The sequence below is a fragment of the Lytechinus pictus genome, chromosome 8 (genome assembly GCF_037042905.1).
Source record: "Lytechinus pictus isolate F3 Inbred chromosome 8, Lp3.0, whole genome shotgun sequence".
Taxonomy (NCBI): Eukaryota; Metazoa; Echinodermata; class Echinoidea; order Temnopleuroida; family Toxopneustidae; genus Lytechinus; species Lytechinus pictus.
Genome location: NC_087252.1, coordinates 15139777 through 15154999, shown reverse-complemented (window position 1 = coordinate 15154999; position 15223 = coordinate 15139777). Strand labels below are relative to the sequence as shown.

Genomic DNA, 15223 nt, shown 5'->3' with positions numbered 1-15223 from the left:
TAAGTCGGAAATATCCTTAATTACATGCCTGATTGATGTTGTTTATTATGTGGTGTTCTTAACTCATGATTGATCTGATATCTGATAGCATAGTTAATGCCAATGGTGAGTAGTGTATTTTGATTTAACGACTTTAATGAATTAAACATGATGCCACTCATTCAATGAACAAGGACAGGTTATGCATGATGCCATGTTTATCCCTTGCTAGTCGAGTCACAGACGAAAAAGTTGGCTAGACTCGGGAGCTCGGCCCGGAGTGATCAGTGACTTATTCATGATTTCATTACCGGCTTGTGCGATTTCTGTTGACTGTTGTGCACACGCAAGTCACAGTGCTCCACATGCATGATGGAGCACAGCAAGCAACATATATCGTATAGATTCTATTTCATTCTTTTTTATCTACACACCGCCTAATCTTCCTCAGTAGTCTGGACTTGTCTTTGGATGTCGGATGAGTATGGCTATGATCTCCGACGCAAATAATCTAAGCGAGGCAAAGACAGAAGTCGGATGAGAGAAAGAGAGAGAGAGCTCTAACGTTACTGAGCGTTGGAGCATTGAGAGAGTGCCAGTTATAGGAATGGAGGGTTAGACATTCTGGTGAGTGAGTGTCTGAGCTGTTCATATGATGTTCTACCGTGCACCATTCGTCAGTTTTTACTTCAGTTTTTTGCCCCCCCCCCTCAAAAAAAAAATTAGACAGATGGTGATGGAGGTCCGGAGGGGGGGGGGGGAGACTAAGCCCTCACCTGTGAAGTCGAGGGGAAAAATTATGTGAACATTTTGGAAAATAATATTGTTTGGGGAGGGGTTAACCAGGACCATCAAGAGGAGGGGGGGGGGGGAAAGGAAGAACCTTTTATTTTTGCTTCTAGAAAATTATTGTTATGGGAGATCTCCCAAAAGATATGAGGACTTTTTCTTGTAAGCTACTTAGAAATTTTTTTTATGGGAAAGTGCTTTATCTCCCAATGGGGATCGAGGACCTGTTTTTTTTTTCTAAAATAAAAAATATGATGAGCCCTTGAGAGAAATATGTGGAAATGTTGGGAGCAGCGGCGGATCCAGGATTTTCCAAAAGGGGGGCACATGAAAATTTGACAAGCAAAAAAAAAGGTTCTCACATTACAAATTTTGATTATGGCTCTCAAAAGGGGGGGGGGGGTACGGGTCGGATGTGCCCTCCCCCCCTCCCCGGATCCACCACTGGTTGGCAGTGTTTTGTCAGATATTTTTTGGGGTTGGTAAGTTCTTGGTAAGTTTTCTTTTCTTTTTTTTGCCTGACATAGAATTTGTTGTTGAACATTCCTCCTCCAAGAAAGATGAAGATCTTTTCTTTATTTTCATTTTTCTATGTTTAATGCTTGAATCACAAAATGTTGAAAGAAAAATTGGGCCTGCCACACTAAAGCTCCAATATTTACAAGCTCATTCAGAACATTATCCTAAAGCTGTCCCTAAAATTTTATCTCACATTTCTGGGAATTGTCAGATTGGAATTTTCTGGAAGGAGTTGTCAGGTGGGTGTTGTCCTAAATCGGATTTGTTAGCTGGGAGTTGTCAGGTAGGAGTTGTCAAGTAGGAGTTGTCAGGTGGGAGTTGACAGGTGGGAGTTGTCAGGTGGGAGTTGTCAGGTGGGAGTTGTCAGATGGAGTTGTCAGGTGGGAGTTGTCAGGTGGGAGTTGTCAGGTGGGAGTTGTCAGGTGGGAGTTGTCAGGTGGGAGTTGTCAGGTGGGAGTTGTCAGATGGGAGTTGTCAGGTGGGAGTTGTCAGGTGGGAGTTGTCAGGAAGGAGTTGTCAGATGGGAGTTGTCAGGTGGGAGTTGTCAGGTGGGAGTTGTCAGGTGGGAGTTGTCAGGTGGGAGTTGTCAGGTGGGAGGTGTCAGGTGGGAGTTGTCAGGTAGGAGGTGTCAGGTGAGGTGGGAGTTGTCAGGTGGGAGTTGTCAGGTGGGAGGTGTCAGGTGGGAGATGTCAGATAGGAGTTGTCAGGTGGGAGTTGTCTGATGGGAGTTGTCAGGTGGGAGTTGTCAGGAAGGAGTTGTCAGATGGGAGTTGTCAGGTAGGAGTTGTCAGGTGGGAGTTGTCAGGTGGGAGTTGTCAGGTGGGAGTTGTCAGGTAGGAGTTGTCAGGTAGGAGTTGTCAGGTGGGAGTTGTCAGGTGGGAGTTGTCAGGTGGGAGTTGTCAGATGGGAGTTGTCAGGTGGGAGTTGTTAGGAAGGAGTTGTCAGATGGGAGTTGTCAGGTAGGAGTTGTCAGGTGGGAGTTGTCAGATGGGAGTTGTCAGGTGGGAGTTGTCAGGAAGGAGTTGTCAGATGGGAGTTGTCAGGTAGGAGTTGTCAGGTGGGAGTTGTCAGGTGGGAGTTGTCAGGTGGGAGTTGTCAGGTAGGAGTTGTCAGGTGGGAGTTGTCAGGTGGGAGTTGTCAGGTGGGAGTTGTCAGGTGGGAGTTGTCAGGTGGGAGTTGTCAGATACATGTAGGAGTTGCCGGGTAAGAGTTGTCAGGTGGTAGGTGTCAGATCACTGAAGGGTTCATTACATGCCACCGCGCACAGAAAAATCAAGCCATAGAAGTCGTGTGTTATGGACGCCAGAAGTGGCGTCGCAGCACATGCGACCCACTAGGAAATCCTAATAATAATAATGATAATAATGTTTTATTTACCCAGGGTAGCCACTTCAGTTAGGAAATCCACTGCCAAATGCGATTCTTTGTGCGAGGTTAGTATACTAAATACCAACCTCGCACTAGTGTGAGTGGTGTCAGATAGGAGTTGTCAGGTACATGTAGGAGATCTTTTCTCATTTTATTTATATGTAGACAAAATTAGCATATTTACATTTATGTAGATGAATAGAGCACTCACTTGGGGGAAATTTGTGAATAAGAAGAACATCGACAGGAAGCTTCATGTATGTAAAAAGGGTTTTCGAAGCTGTTCATCTAAATGTATTGCAGATATAAGTTGCTCTGAAGATTACATGGGCTGTATGAATGGTATTGAATAATCACCATTAATATCTTTCTATTCTTTTAACTAGGTATTGTAATCAAGGTGTGAAGTAGGGTCGGCGTGAAGATGGCAGAAGACTCTGGATTAGGAGATAAACTGGAATCCTCTACGTCAGAAGGGGCTACCAACCATACCAGTGATCCAGTGGACAAGACAACTGATGAGGAGAGGCAGAATGCAGGTGACAAGAGCAACAGCAATACTCAGAATGACGTCCATACTGAGAAGCCTGGAAACGCCAGTGGTGAGGGGGAAGGAAGCCGTGTCACAAAGTCATGTGCAGACAGAGATTGCGGATGCCAAAGCAAAAGAAAGGAAGGAGATGATGAGAGGGAGGCAGAGACTTCTTCAGAAAGGACAGAAAACAAGGGCAGTGACAGGAGGAAGCGGGGGGAAGAGGGGAGGGACGATAGATCAAGGGTCTCGAACAGTAACACTAGCAGTGACTCAGAAACAGAATCCGACGAGGAAGGATCGAAGCAGGGAAGCGATCATGACATCTGCAGCGACATGGAGAATGAAATACTCGGCAGGCATCTTCCTGCGCCCAAGTCGCAGGCGCTTCACGAGATACGCGCGCGTGAGTTTGGACACTACCAGAGGTGCCCCTTGCCGTACTGTTTGAAATTCATGGGGAGTATTCCACTGGTGGAAAGACTTGATAAGTACTGTGAACTGAAACACCACGAGGGTTGTGTGAACACCTTGCATTTTAACCCCGGAGGTGACCTTCTAGCGAGCGGTAGCGATGATTTGGAGATCGTGCTGTGGGATTGGGCCCAGCAGAAACCCAAACTCATCTTTGAAAGTGGGCACAGGAGCAATGTTTTTCAGGTAAGTTTGCTCCATTCGTGGATGCATAAACCGATATTGAAGCTTTACGATACTTGGCCCAGATTTTGTGAGTGGTCTTTGAAATGCAAGGGCGTAGGCTGGTTTGAGCATGGGGAGGTGCACATCCTTTGGAGGAGGAACTAAAGTGGTATGGGGGTTGCACATCTTGGGGAGGTGGAACTGAAGTTTGGATAATCAGCTGTTGAAAGCAGAAGAAGGGGGGGTGCATGTGCATCCAGTGCACCCCTCCCCCCAGCCTATGCCCTTGAAATGATGTTTTGCATGCACATATGTTTTCATGTACATGTAAGACCACTTTTGTCAGAGTATCGAAGTGATGACCTCACACAAAAAATTGTTTGCATTTCAGCGTTTTTTATACCAATCTTGGCAAATGAAAAACATCCTCAACCAGAAAACATAGTCACCAAGAATTTATTCATTTATTTGAATGAAATATAACAGAGTGCCTTGCTCACGGGCATACATTTTTAGGTGCCATGGCCGGGGATAGAACCTTGGACTTTCACATGGATACTCAGGCTCCTTAATAGACCACTCGGCCATGATACCTCAACTCAAAGTTGGTGAGAAGTGCTCCTTTGGGACCCAATATATGGCCAATCCCCATTGAAATCACTATAAATTGGCCTGGTTCCAAGCAGTTATAAACCACATCATTTTACACTGATTTGAATATTGCCTTTTTCAAGGCCACTGCACGCCTTATGACTGGTCCACGATCCGATTTTAAACGAATCGCATTTTACTATTTTTCTGAAAATGTGAATGAAAAGTATCTTTTTTGAGGTTCATATTTAGCTATAAGGTTACTAGTATAACAATTTTGGATGATTGCAAGCCAAATTGGTTTCAAATCGTAGCCAATTGTACAATTGCTATGACGTCATTACCACTAGATATTCAATTCGCTTTATCATTCTAATAAGGATGATAGCATAGTCACAGGCATAAATATTTGTACGACAAATAAAAAACTCAAACAGTACTATGTTCCATGTCTATTGGATCAAATTTTATTACGTTTTATTTCAGAATCGGGTCGCAGTAAGGTTTGCTGTGGCCTTAAGGTATTCATTTGACCATACTTGGGCCACCATGATCTACTTGTGTCAAATTTGTGATATGAAGGTTTTCATGATCTACTTCAATATTTTCATGAAATTGCTGAAGTTTAAATAAACAGAAAATTAATGAAGTCAAACTTCAATACTCTTTAACCTTTAATTCGTTTGTGCTGATGATACAGGCTAAGTTCATGCCATGCAGCGGTGATGCGACTCTGGTCAGCTGCGCCAGAGATGGTCAGGTTAGGGTCGCTGAACTCTCGACCACCGGGGTCTGCAAAGAGACTAAGAAGATCGTGCAACACAAAGGAGCAGCACACAAGGTAAGTGAATGCTGGGCCCTGTCTTACAAAAGTTGCGATTGATCTGATCAATCGCAGAGCTGGAAAGCCAGCAAAGTCAACATATAAAATGCATGTTTGTTTAAAAAAATTCTAGATATGAATGTATATATCCATAAATTCATTGATTTCTTGACAATTTGATGTGATCTCCTTTGTTTACAAAGGACATTTTGCAAATATCCTGGAGAAAAATTATGACTCTGATGGATTTCCATAGAGTTACGATTGATTGGATCAATCATAACTCTTTGTAAGACAGGGAAAGCCAGCAACCTCAACATCTAAAATGCATAGATTCAAAATATTTCCTCACATATTTTGTATGCATCATTGTTTAAGTGACAATACAGTGTGCTTCTCTGTGCTCTAAAGCAATGTTGTGCCAATCTACTATATGAAAATTATGGCATCGATGGATGTTGAGATTGATCAGATCAATCACAACTCTGTAAGGGACTCCCGAGGCCCGTCTTACAAAGAGTTACAATTGATCCGATCAACCTCTCAACTGTATGGAAATCCATCAATGTCATAATTTCTTTATACTGGAAATTTGCACAATGTCCTTCATAAGCAAAGAGAAGCTCACGCCATTTCTAAGAAATTGATGAATGTAGGAATACCCAACATATTTAGAAAATATTTTGAACAAACATGCATTTTATATTACATGTATGCTGGCTTTCCATAATTGTGGTTTATCAGATAAATTGCAACTCCTTGTAAGACACGGCCCTGGGCCCCATCTTACAAAGAGTTATGATTGATCCAATCAATCGTATCTCTATGGAAATCCATCAGTGTCATAATTTTTTCTATAGGAAATTTGCAAAATGTCCTTTGTAAACAAAGGAGAACACACCAAACTGTCAAGAAATCAATGAATTTATGGATATACATTCATATCTAGAATTTTATTAACAAACATGCATTTTATATGTTGACTTTGCTGGCTTTCCATAGTTGCGATTGATCGGATCAATCATAACTCTTTGTAAGACGGGGCCCTGATGTCAGTGGAGGATCCAGAAGACCCAGTAGCCCCCCCGAAAATGGATAAATATTTTTTGCCAGCCATGGCGTAAATTCTTTCGGCAAAAAATAGTCCACATTGTGCTGCACTCAACCCAGGTGAAGTAAACAGGTACCTGGCAGGAATTTATTCCTTGGAATGCCACCGTGCTGTAAACAGCTGCGGGGCTAAAGCCAGGGAAATGATATCCAATTGAGCGCATAGGGACGCAAGCATTTGGCAGTGATATGCGCTATACAGTGCGTCCCAGAAAAAACAAAACCGAGATTTAGCGATGATTTATCATAACTTAATCACAAATAAAATAGACAAATGACCTATCAATGTAAAGCTTAGAATCTCCTCTTTCATCTGATATTACTTAGATTATTTCTCCTTCACGCATGAGTAAGCAAAAACAATCTGAAGAGGGGATACCAAAAAGTCATTTGGCAGGTTGTATCTGGCTTTCAAAAGGAAAACCAGTTCAAAAGTTCAATATCTGCTCTTTAATTTGATACCTCAATTGCAGAAAATGGTCAAGAAATAACAAAGTTCTGGTTATTTGAAATAAGGCTTGAATTTCAATAATTTCATAAAATGAAGAGGTTTTACAGGCTAGCGTTCAAACTCACTCGACACTCCGTTTTGTTTACGATCAGCCATGCATTAAGTCTTTTGTTAACCATGCAATAGCTTCTGTGGGAAACCGGTGAAAACAGTTTATTTAACGAAATTATGGAAATTCAAGCCTTATTTCAAATAACCAGAACTTTGTTATCTCTTGACCATTTTCTGTAATTGAGGTATCAAATTAAAGAGCAGATATTGAACTTTTAAGACATGTGATTTTCTTTTTGAAATTCAGATACACCCCGCCAAATGAGTTTTTGGTATCCTTTCTTCAAATTGTTTTTGCTCACTGCGTGAATGAGGAATAATCTAAGTAATATCAGACGAAAGAGGAGATTCTAAGCTTTACATTGGTAGGTCATTTGTTTATTGTATTTGTGATTAAGTTATGATGAATCATCGCTAAATCTCAGTTTCGTTTTTTCTGGGACGCACTGTATAATCATGTTGGTCTGTGGAACGTCATGGCCCAGTGGATTAGTCTCCTGACTTTGAAACAGAGGGTCATGGATTCAAATCCCAGCCATTGTGTAATTTCCTTCAGCAAGGAATTCATCCACAGCGTGCTGCACTCGACCCAGGTGAGGTGAATGGGTACCGGCAGGAAGCAATTCCTCAAAAAGCTGTGTGCACCTGAATCGGTAGCCTAGCTTAGCCGGGGTAAAAATAATAGCAGGGCCCGCTGGGAGAACAGTTTTCGGAACTGAAGTGGCTACCCTTGGTAAATATACTGTTGTTATTATTATTGTTATTATTACATTGCTCAAATGTTTATACATGTAGATTACTGTAATGTACATGTACTGTGCATCTACAGCCTACACCATGATTAATGATACACATGATACATATATGTTTTAATACATAAATGTCCTGTACTTTGTTCTGTGTTGCAGGCAATGTAAGGTGATACATGTACATATCCTAAATACCTTGGTCTTCAGCCAGAAAGCTTAGCAATGCCTTTACCTAGGCCACCACATGCACCGGAGATGGAATACACTGACTCCTAGGTCCCGTCTTACAAAGAGTTGTGATTGATCCGATCAACCTCAATTATATGGAAATCCATCAATGTCATAATTTTTTTCTACAGGAAATTTGCACAATGTCCTTTGTAAACAAAGAGGAGCATACAGAAATGTCAAGAAAGTGACGAATGCATGAATGTAACTCATATCTAGAAAACATTTTAATCAATCAAACATGCATTTGATATTTGTGTATATATTTTTTTGTAATTGCACTATGTATAAAACATATTATATTAAAGAACGTTATAAACTTTGTTTATTATTACTGTTATTTATTTAGCTTGGTCTTGAGCCTGACAGCCCAGTGGTTTTTATGTCATGCGGAGAGGATGCTGCAGTCTTTAACATTGATCTAAGGGAACAAAAACACTCCAAGTAAGTACCTTATTCTTTGTCAATTCTCGCTCTTGACAATTAACAAAAAAGTTCCTGGATGTAGCTCATCCCATTTACTTATGTTACCAGGGTGGTGTTTCACAAAGATTTAAGTATGACTTAGAGTTCACTTAAATGCCTCGTTGCGGGCGCTTCAAAAGTCATGACCGCATTGGTCAGATTATGCCAAGAGGACACGCACTACTGCGCATTAATCAATTAGATTGCACATTGCAAATCATGTAAATGTCGGCATTTAAGTGCGACTCTGAGTCATAATTAAATCTTTGTGAAACACCCCCAGGTAACTTCTGGTAGTTTGAAGGTAAAAATAGTATACAGCAAGAGCGATAGCACAAGTAACAAGTTTTACGATGATTCCTCCTCAAAATGTGAAATGAGATTGCGAAATCAGATGCTACCAGACTAGCGCTAGCTATGGAACAAGCAGACTAACAGTTGTTAGGTTACACATCACTGAACAAGAAGTAAAATTTCTCCTTCAGTGCACAGAGTGAATAGCAAATCCACACCATGTGCTACTTCGAGGAACTTTTATTCATTGTCGATGCGAAAATTTAAAACTTTTAATGCAGGGAAGTTTTGCCAGGGCAATTTGATATGGGTGGGGGGGGGGGGACAAGGGTTGCATTGCAATTCATTTCAAAACAAATTTTCAGTAATTTACATTACAATTGTTTAATAAAAAATTAACAAGTTAATTTCATTGAAAAGGGATTAGCAAAAATGTTTACTACCTCGTGTAGGATTACGACATCATTGGCATCTGGATTCATTTATTAATCAAAATCAAAATCAAAATTTCCATCACTGCAAAGAATACGTCCTGGTCATCCAAGCGTTAACACATACCACATAAATATGGTATCAAGTTATTTAGGAGAACATTACTTTCTCAAGCCATATATGATAATTATGTGTTGATGTCATTTTTTTCTTTAAATTGAGGATTTACTTGGTGTCAACTTTTTTTTACTCACATGGTATGCTTCAATTCATTCTATGTTTGTATTCTCCATCTCTTTTCAGGTTGATGGTAGTGAAAGAAAATGATAGGAAAGTTGCCTTATACACCATCTTTGTCAATCCATCCAATATCAACCAGTTCATAGTTGGTGGAAGGGACCAGTATGTCAGGTAATTTAGTAAAATATAAACCAGTTCATTGTGGTGGTATAGACCAGTATGTCAGGTAATATAGTAACATATCAACCAGTTCATTGTGGTTGTATAGACCAGTATGTCAGGTAATATAGTAAACTATAAACCAGTTCATTGTGGTGGTATAGACCAGTATGTCAGGTAATATAGTAGAATATCAACCAGTTCATTGTGGTGGTATAGACCAGTATGTCAGGTAATATAGTAAGATATAAACCAGTTCATTGTGATAGTATAGACCAGTATGTCAGGTAATATAGTAAAATATAAACCAGTTCATTGTGTAGGTATGTTACAAAAAAAATAAAAATCATGGAAACATCTTGAAACTTATCTCATTGAATAGAGCTTGCAAAAACCTTTAATTTGATACCTTACTCATCCCTATATGTTTTAGATTAAGGAAGTTATGCTAATTTTATACGAAAAAATTTGCATATTGACACCGCATTCATTTCCTATGTAGATGACCAAAAACTGTGATCGAGAACACACTATTGAAGAATGAAAATGGTCATAACTTTCTTCAGGATAAAGAAATCCATCTGAAATTGTTACCATTAGTAGAGTGAAATAACTGCTACCAAATACATTTGTCTGTCTTGATAGATTATTTTGGGAAAGACTGTTGATACATAATTAATGACTAATCATGACTAATGAATGATTAATATGTGACTCGATAAACGGTTATTTCACTCTAAAAATGGTAGAAATATTGAAAGAAATCTTTGAGGTGTTAAACATACTGTACTTAAGTGATTAATACAACTAAAACTTATATTCAATTAGTTATTAACATTAATTAGCAATATATTATTGAGTTTGCTCATTAAATATTAACTAAATTGTGTTTAACAGGGAAAGGTGAAAATTTACCGTACGGATTATCTAACAAAAAACCAAATCGCCATATAGAACATCAGTTGCAAGCTTGAACTTTGACATATCATAGTCTGTTGCATCCTCATAGTTCTCAGACTGTGACCAATAACCTACTCTGTATGTTCCCTTCCTTAGTCTTTCTAATTTGGCATTATACAGCACCTCCTTTCCATCCTCGTGCCATACATGACAGGCTTTTCTTCCAACCACCATGCCACTCAGAACATCATTTACAATATCACATTTTTCTTTTGAGTATTCTAAGTGTGGAAAGGAATTTTGAACAGTGTCAAAGTCAGTCTCTTTCAGTCTCTTCTCAACCTTTTTCCTTTCTTTCTTTTCTTGCAAATGTCTTTTCTCTTTCTGCCTCCTGATGATTTCTTTCCTCAACTCTTTTTGATTCCTTTTCCGTCTTGCTCTCTGCACCTGTCCCAACTTCACAGCCTTTTGGATAATATCATGCCTTCTTGCTTCATCCATATCATCCAGATATTTTACAGTTTTATTCTTGCAGGACCTCATCCTGCATGACAGATAGCACATTGTAGCACTTGGACTCTTTTGCTTCATTGCACTGAACATGCCCATAATTTCCTCAGCATCTATATTATGGGACCTTGCTGATTCTGTCTCTTTTCTCAGCTCTTCTGTGATGTTCATGGCAAAGTATTTGCTGTACTGCCTTTCAAGGACTGTTATGACAGCTTCAAGACATGCCTTCATCATTGACTTGTACTGCGGCTCTTCTGGAAGTTCCTGAAGTATTGACAATGTAGCATCAGGTTGAATCTCCTCACCAAAAAAATCCTTTTTGGTCGTAATTAGTTCCTCAGGATTCTCTTTTGCATCCTTGAGGGCAACGATCACCTCCTTAACCAAGCCGATGCCATCTATATGATTAATCTGCGTCTGACTTGGGGTATAGAACTTCTTCATCCAAGGTCCTGTAAGCAGTTTTCCGAGTAAGCCCAGAATCTGTAACTCGACTCTAGCTGTTGGCAGGGTGAAGTCATGGAGAATGGCGCTTCTTAAACCACCGCAGGATACTCCATTCTTCAGGAAAGTAACAAAGCTCTCGTAGTATTCGACGAGTTTCCCACTGATATGGAACAGAACATGTAATCTGTTTCCGCGATAACGAGGCAGCACACCTCTAGGAATTGACTCCTCATCTAAGAATGCAACAAACCCCTTTGGGTCACCTTTTCCATTCTTGTATCTCAGTTTATTCATTTGCAAAACAATATTTGCAGCAATGCAGTCCTTCCCATACACTTTTCCACTTGCCTCTTCATGCTTCTTGAGAGCTGACCGTACAGCAGATGCTATGCTATCTAATGGGTGCAAGTGACAGTTCAGCTCGTTCAAAGATTTCCCCCACTCGCTGTTAACAATCCTTATAGCGGCGTGGTTAGCTGCACATCTGTCACTCAAGCTGTTTGAAATGTTGTTGATGATTTTCTTTCGGGTATCTTGGAAGTCTGCTCCTTCATGAAAGTAAGTGTATGTTTCACTTAACTTGTCAACTGTGCTGCAAATATGGTCCGCATAATCTTCTGCACTTCCTCCAGCTAACTCATCGCAAGCTGCCACAAGACATTCATCTTTTGTGGTGAAATGAATACTGTTTACGTGTGTCTCTTCCTGTGTTGTTGCATCAAAACCCAGAGTGATATCTTTGGATGACAATATCATTTCAACAGTCTGAAGCTCACTTATTGCCCCCAACTTAAGAGCCATTAGCTCAACTGCACTTCGTTGTGGAACACTTTCAACCTGGATACCATGTCGCTTTATACATCTGGCTCATGAGGACTGGAATATTTGCAGTTGGTGTTTTGTTTACTATGCAGTCATAAACAGTCATTCTTGTGGATGATGAGTAGGTCTTCTTGTCCACTTTAGTCTTAATGGTACTGGTAGCCTTTAGATCTTCAATTTCTTCACTGAGAATAAGATTGTCATATTCCAAGCCTTTCAACTGCTCTTCTTTGTCTTTCAGTTTCCTTTGTAGTTTTTGGTACTTGACTGACTTATTTTTCAACAACTGGTTGTGTGCTTTTCTCAGTTTTAAGTACTTTGCCCTTTCTTCTGCAAGCTCTCTTGCCAATGAATCTCTACGTAATCTAGCTTTTAGTTTTTGAACTTTCCTATTCTTCAATTCAATACTGTGTTCTTTTCTCTTCAGAGTTTGGTTCATGACCCGTTTGGGAGTTTGTAACTGCACTTTAAGTTTATTAATTCTGGATTTATACTTCTGTGTAAGAGCAATCTTTGATGTGGACACAAAGTCTAATCTTCTCTTCAGTAATTGTTTCCTGGGCGTGAGGGCTTCACTCGCACTTCTTGTTGATACAAAAGAGGACTTTGATGTTGTTGGCTCCTGAAGAGCAACTGTTGAGGGTGTGGTCACAGGAGAGATGCTGCCACTAGTCCAAGATTCACCAATGCACAAATCTCCATCCTTCCTGTTCCCATTGTCAGAATCTTGTTCTTGAGAAGGTGGACTGTCATCACTGCTTTGAGGGAGATGAAAAGTTTCATCACAGATCATTTCAAATGCCTGGAACTCCTTTTTATTGCTCAGCTTCTTATACTTCTGCAATGTCTTATTTACAAGAACCTTCACCTTCGAGTTGATGGCTGAGCTGTCTGATTCCTTCAAATGAAAATGGAACCTCAGTTTCCTCTCTGTTTCAGCACGACTCTTTTCAGAAGTCTTGTAAATATACAAGATGTGTCCATTTTTCAAATCCGCTGCTGCATTGGGAATGACCGAAAAACATCTGTCTAGATGAGATTGTGCGATGCCAGGCTGGGCATTAGGATTAACAACTTTTCGCCTTTTCTTTGGTGGTGACATCTGAAAATAAGAGCGGTTAGATACAATCGGTTAGCAGTCAAGGTTTATTTAATATTTTTTAAAAATCATATAAAAAACCCCTGATTAGTCTCATAGAACAATAACAACAATCTCTAATTAATGATGGAGAAAAAGAATGGGAAAATTAAGGCAAAATATAATTAAATTTAATAAATAACATACATGGCCATGGTGGTGAAATCAAGGTAAGAATTTCTTTTGAGAATGGTGAGAGAAGACAAGAAGATGAGGCCAAATTTAAATTGAAATTATGAAAAATCGTGACATCTAAAAATATCAATGAATTCTTAAAGATCAAGGAAAATTATGAATTATGGTACTGGAAAAAAATATCAAGATGCCATATGAACTCATAGTTATACTAGAGAGAAAAAAAATCTTGCGAGAATAAGGGCTAAATTCTACACAATACTTAACCATTTACTTCCTTTTCATAATTTTTAAGACAGAAAATGATTAAATGAATGTCATTATGGCTATGTTGTTTTAAAACTTAGTACTAAGCCAAGGTAAAAAATGACACACACCCCCTTTCATATAATGGACTATCCCATTAAATTCATTTAAATTCAACATTTATCTGACACATAATATGAATATTTACAATTATTCATAAATGAATTTACAAATCATGTTCAAATTACATCTAAATCAATTCACACAAGACTATGAAATTTGAAAAATGACTGAATTAACGATTATGTAGACGATGCCATTCATGAATAAGGGTTTATAAATGTCAATCGAGGGAAATCACCATGATCAAAATGATTCCATCATTCATAAAATCCCGAAAGAATAAGCTCACAAAATCCATCCGCATCCGCTTCATCGATGCTAAAGTGACTAATTATCTTTCATCTCATGTAAGAATGATATCTATATAATTCATTTTTTTACATTTTTCATTACATCAATCCATATTTGTGATGAAAATATTGCGAAGAAAATAACATAACAAGATCGTTCGATCGCCAGATTGCCACTCACAGCATAGTGTAGTACGGTACGTAGCGTTCGGGTACAGCGTACCGTAGTGACCGTACAAGAGTTACTGCCAATCCATGACATGCACAAATGTCGCTTCAAAAAATGATAGTTGGAATCGTCAAATTTCGATAAGATTTCACATGAGCACTAATTAAAAGATAAATAATCATCCTACATACCTTTTATCTCGGTCCAATACCCCGGTCATGGAATTTGAACGGGTTGAACTCTCACTTCACTTTGTCTTCGTCGACTTATCGCAAGCATAAATTGTCTCAATATAAATCGGATACCAAATTGAAGAGGAAGTTTTCAACATTCTCAAAAACTAGTATCCGATGTATTCTAAGTACATTTAACCACTGATAAAGCTCCATTTTCAGGGGATTGCCCGTCCATCTCGCACCCATGCACGCACACACAGTGACAGAAATTTCGCTGTCGCGATGCGGGGATTGCAACATACCTACATTGTGGTGGTATAGACCAGTATGTCAGGTAATATAGTAAAATATAAACCAGTTCATTGTGGTGGTATAGACCAGTATGTCAGGTAATATAGTAAAATATAAACCAGTTCATTGTGGTGGTATAGACCAGTATGTCAGGTAATATAGTAAAATATCAACCAGTTCATTGTGGTGGTATAGACCAGTATGTCAGGTAATATAGTAAAATATCAACCAGTTCATAGTTGGTGGCAGGGACCAGTACGTCAGGTAATATAGTGAAATATCAACCAGCATTGCTGGTAGTCGAGATCACTATTTAATTCAATATATTGATATATCAACCAGTTCACTATTGGTGACAGAGACCAGAGTATCAGGTAATGTATTAAAAAATATCAACAAGTTTATATTAGTTGGCAGAGACCAGCATGTAAGGTACTATATTGAAATATCAACCAAATTCCATGTTAGTGGCAGAGACAAGTATGTATTAAAAT

At 39.3% G+C, this 15223-nt stretch overlaps 1 protein-coding gene and 1 pseudogene across 2 annotated transcripts in view; one reads left to right on the top strand and one right to left on the bottom strand.

Moving 5' to 3' along the window:
- LOC129266292 (DDB1- and CUL4-associated factor 8-like) overlaps positions 1–15223 on the top strand; it is a 31258-nt gene that overhangs the window by 111 nt on the left and 15924 nt on the right. The window contains exons 1-5 of one of the 2 annotated variants that reach the window (XM_064103637.1): positions 16–105; positions 3042–3847; positions 5118–5258; positions 8239–8333; positions 9384–9491. In XM_064103637.1, the coding sequence (XP_063959707.1) occupies positions 3080–3847; positions 5118–5258; positions 8239–8333; positions 9384–9491 (1112 nt within the window). In that variant the 5' untranslated portion in view covers positions 16–105; positions 3042–3079. Of the gene's footprint in view, positions 1–15; positions 106–3041; positions 3848–5117; positions 5259–8238; positions 8334–9383; positions 9492–15223 lie in introns of those variants that run through there. The other variant, XM_064103636.1, reaches the window with a different exon arrangement.
- On the bottom strand, positions 10407–13263 carry LOC135154828 (uncharacterized; annotated as a pseudogene).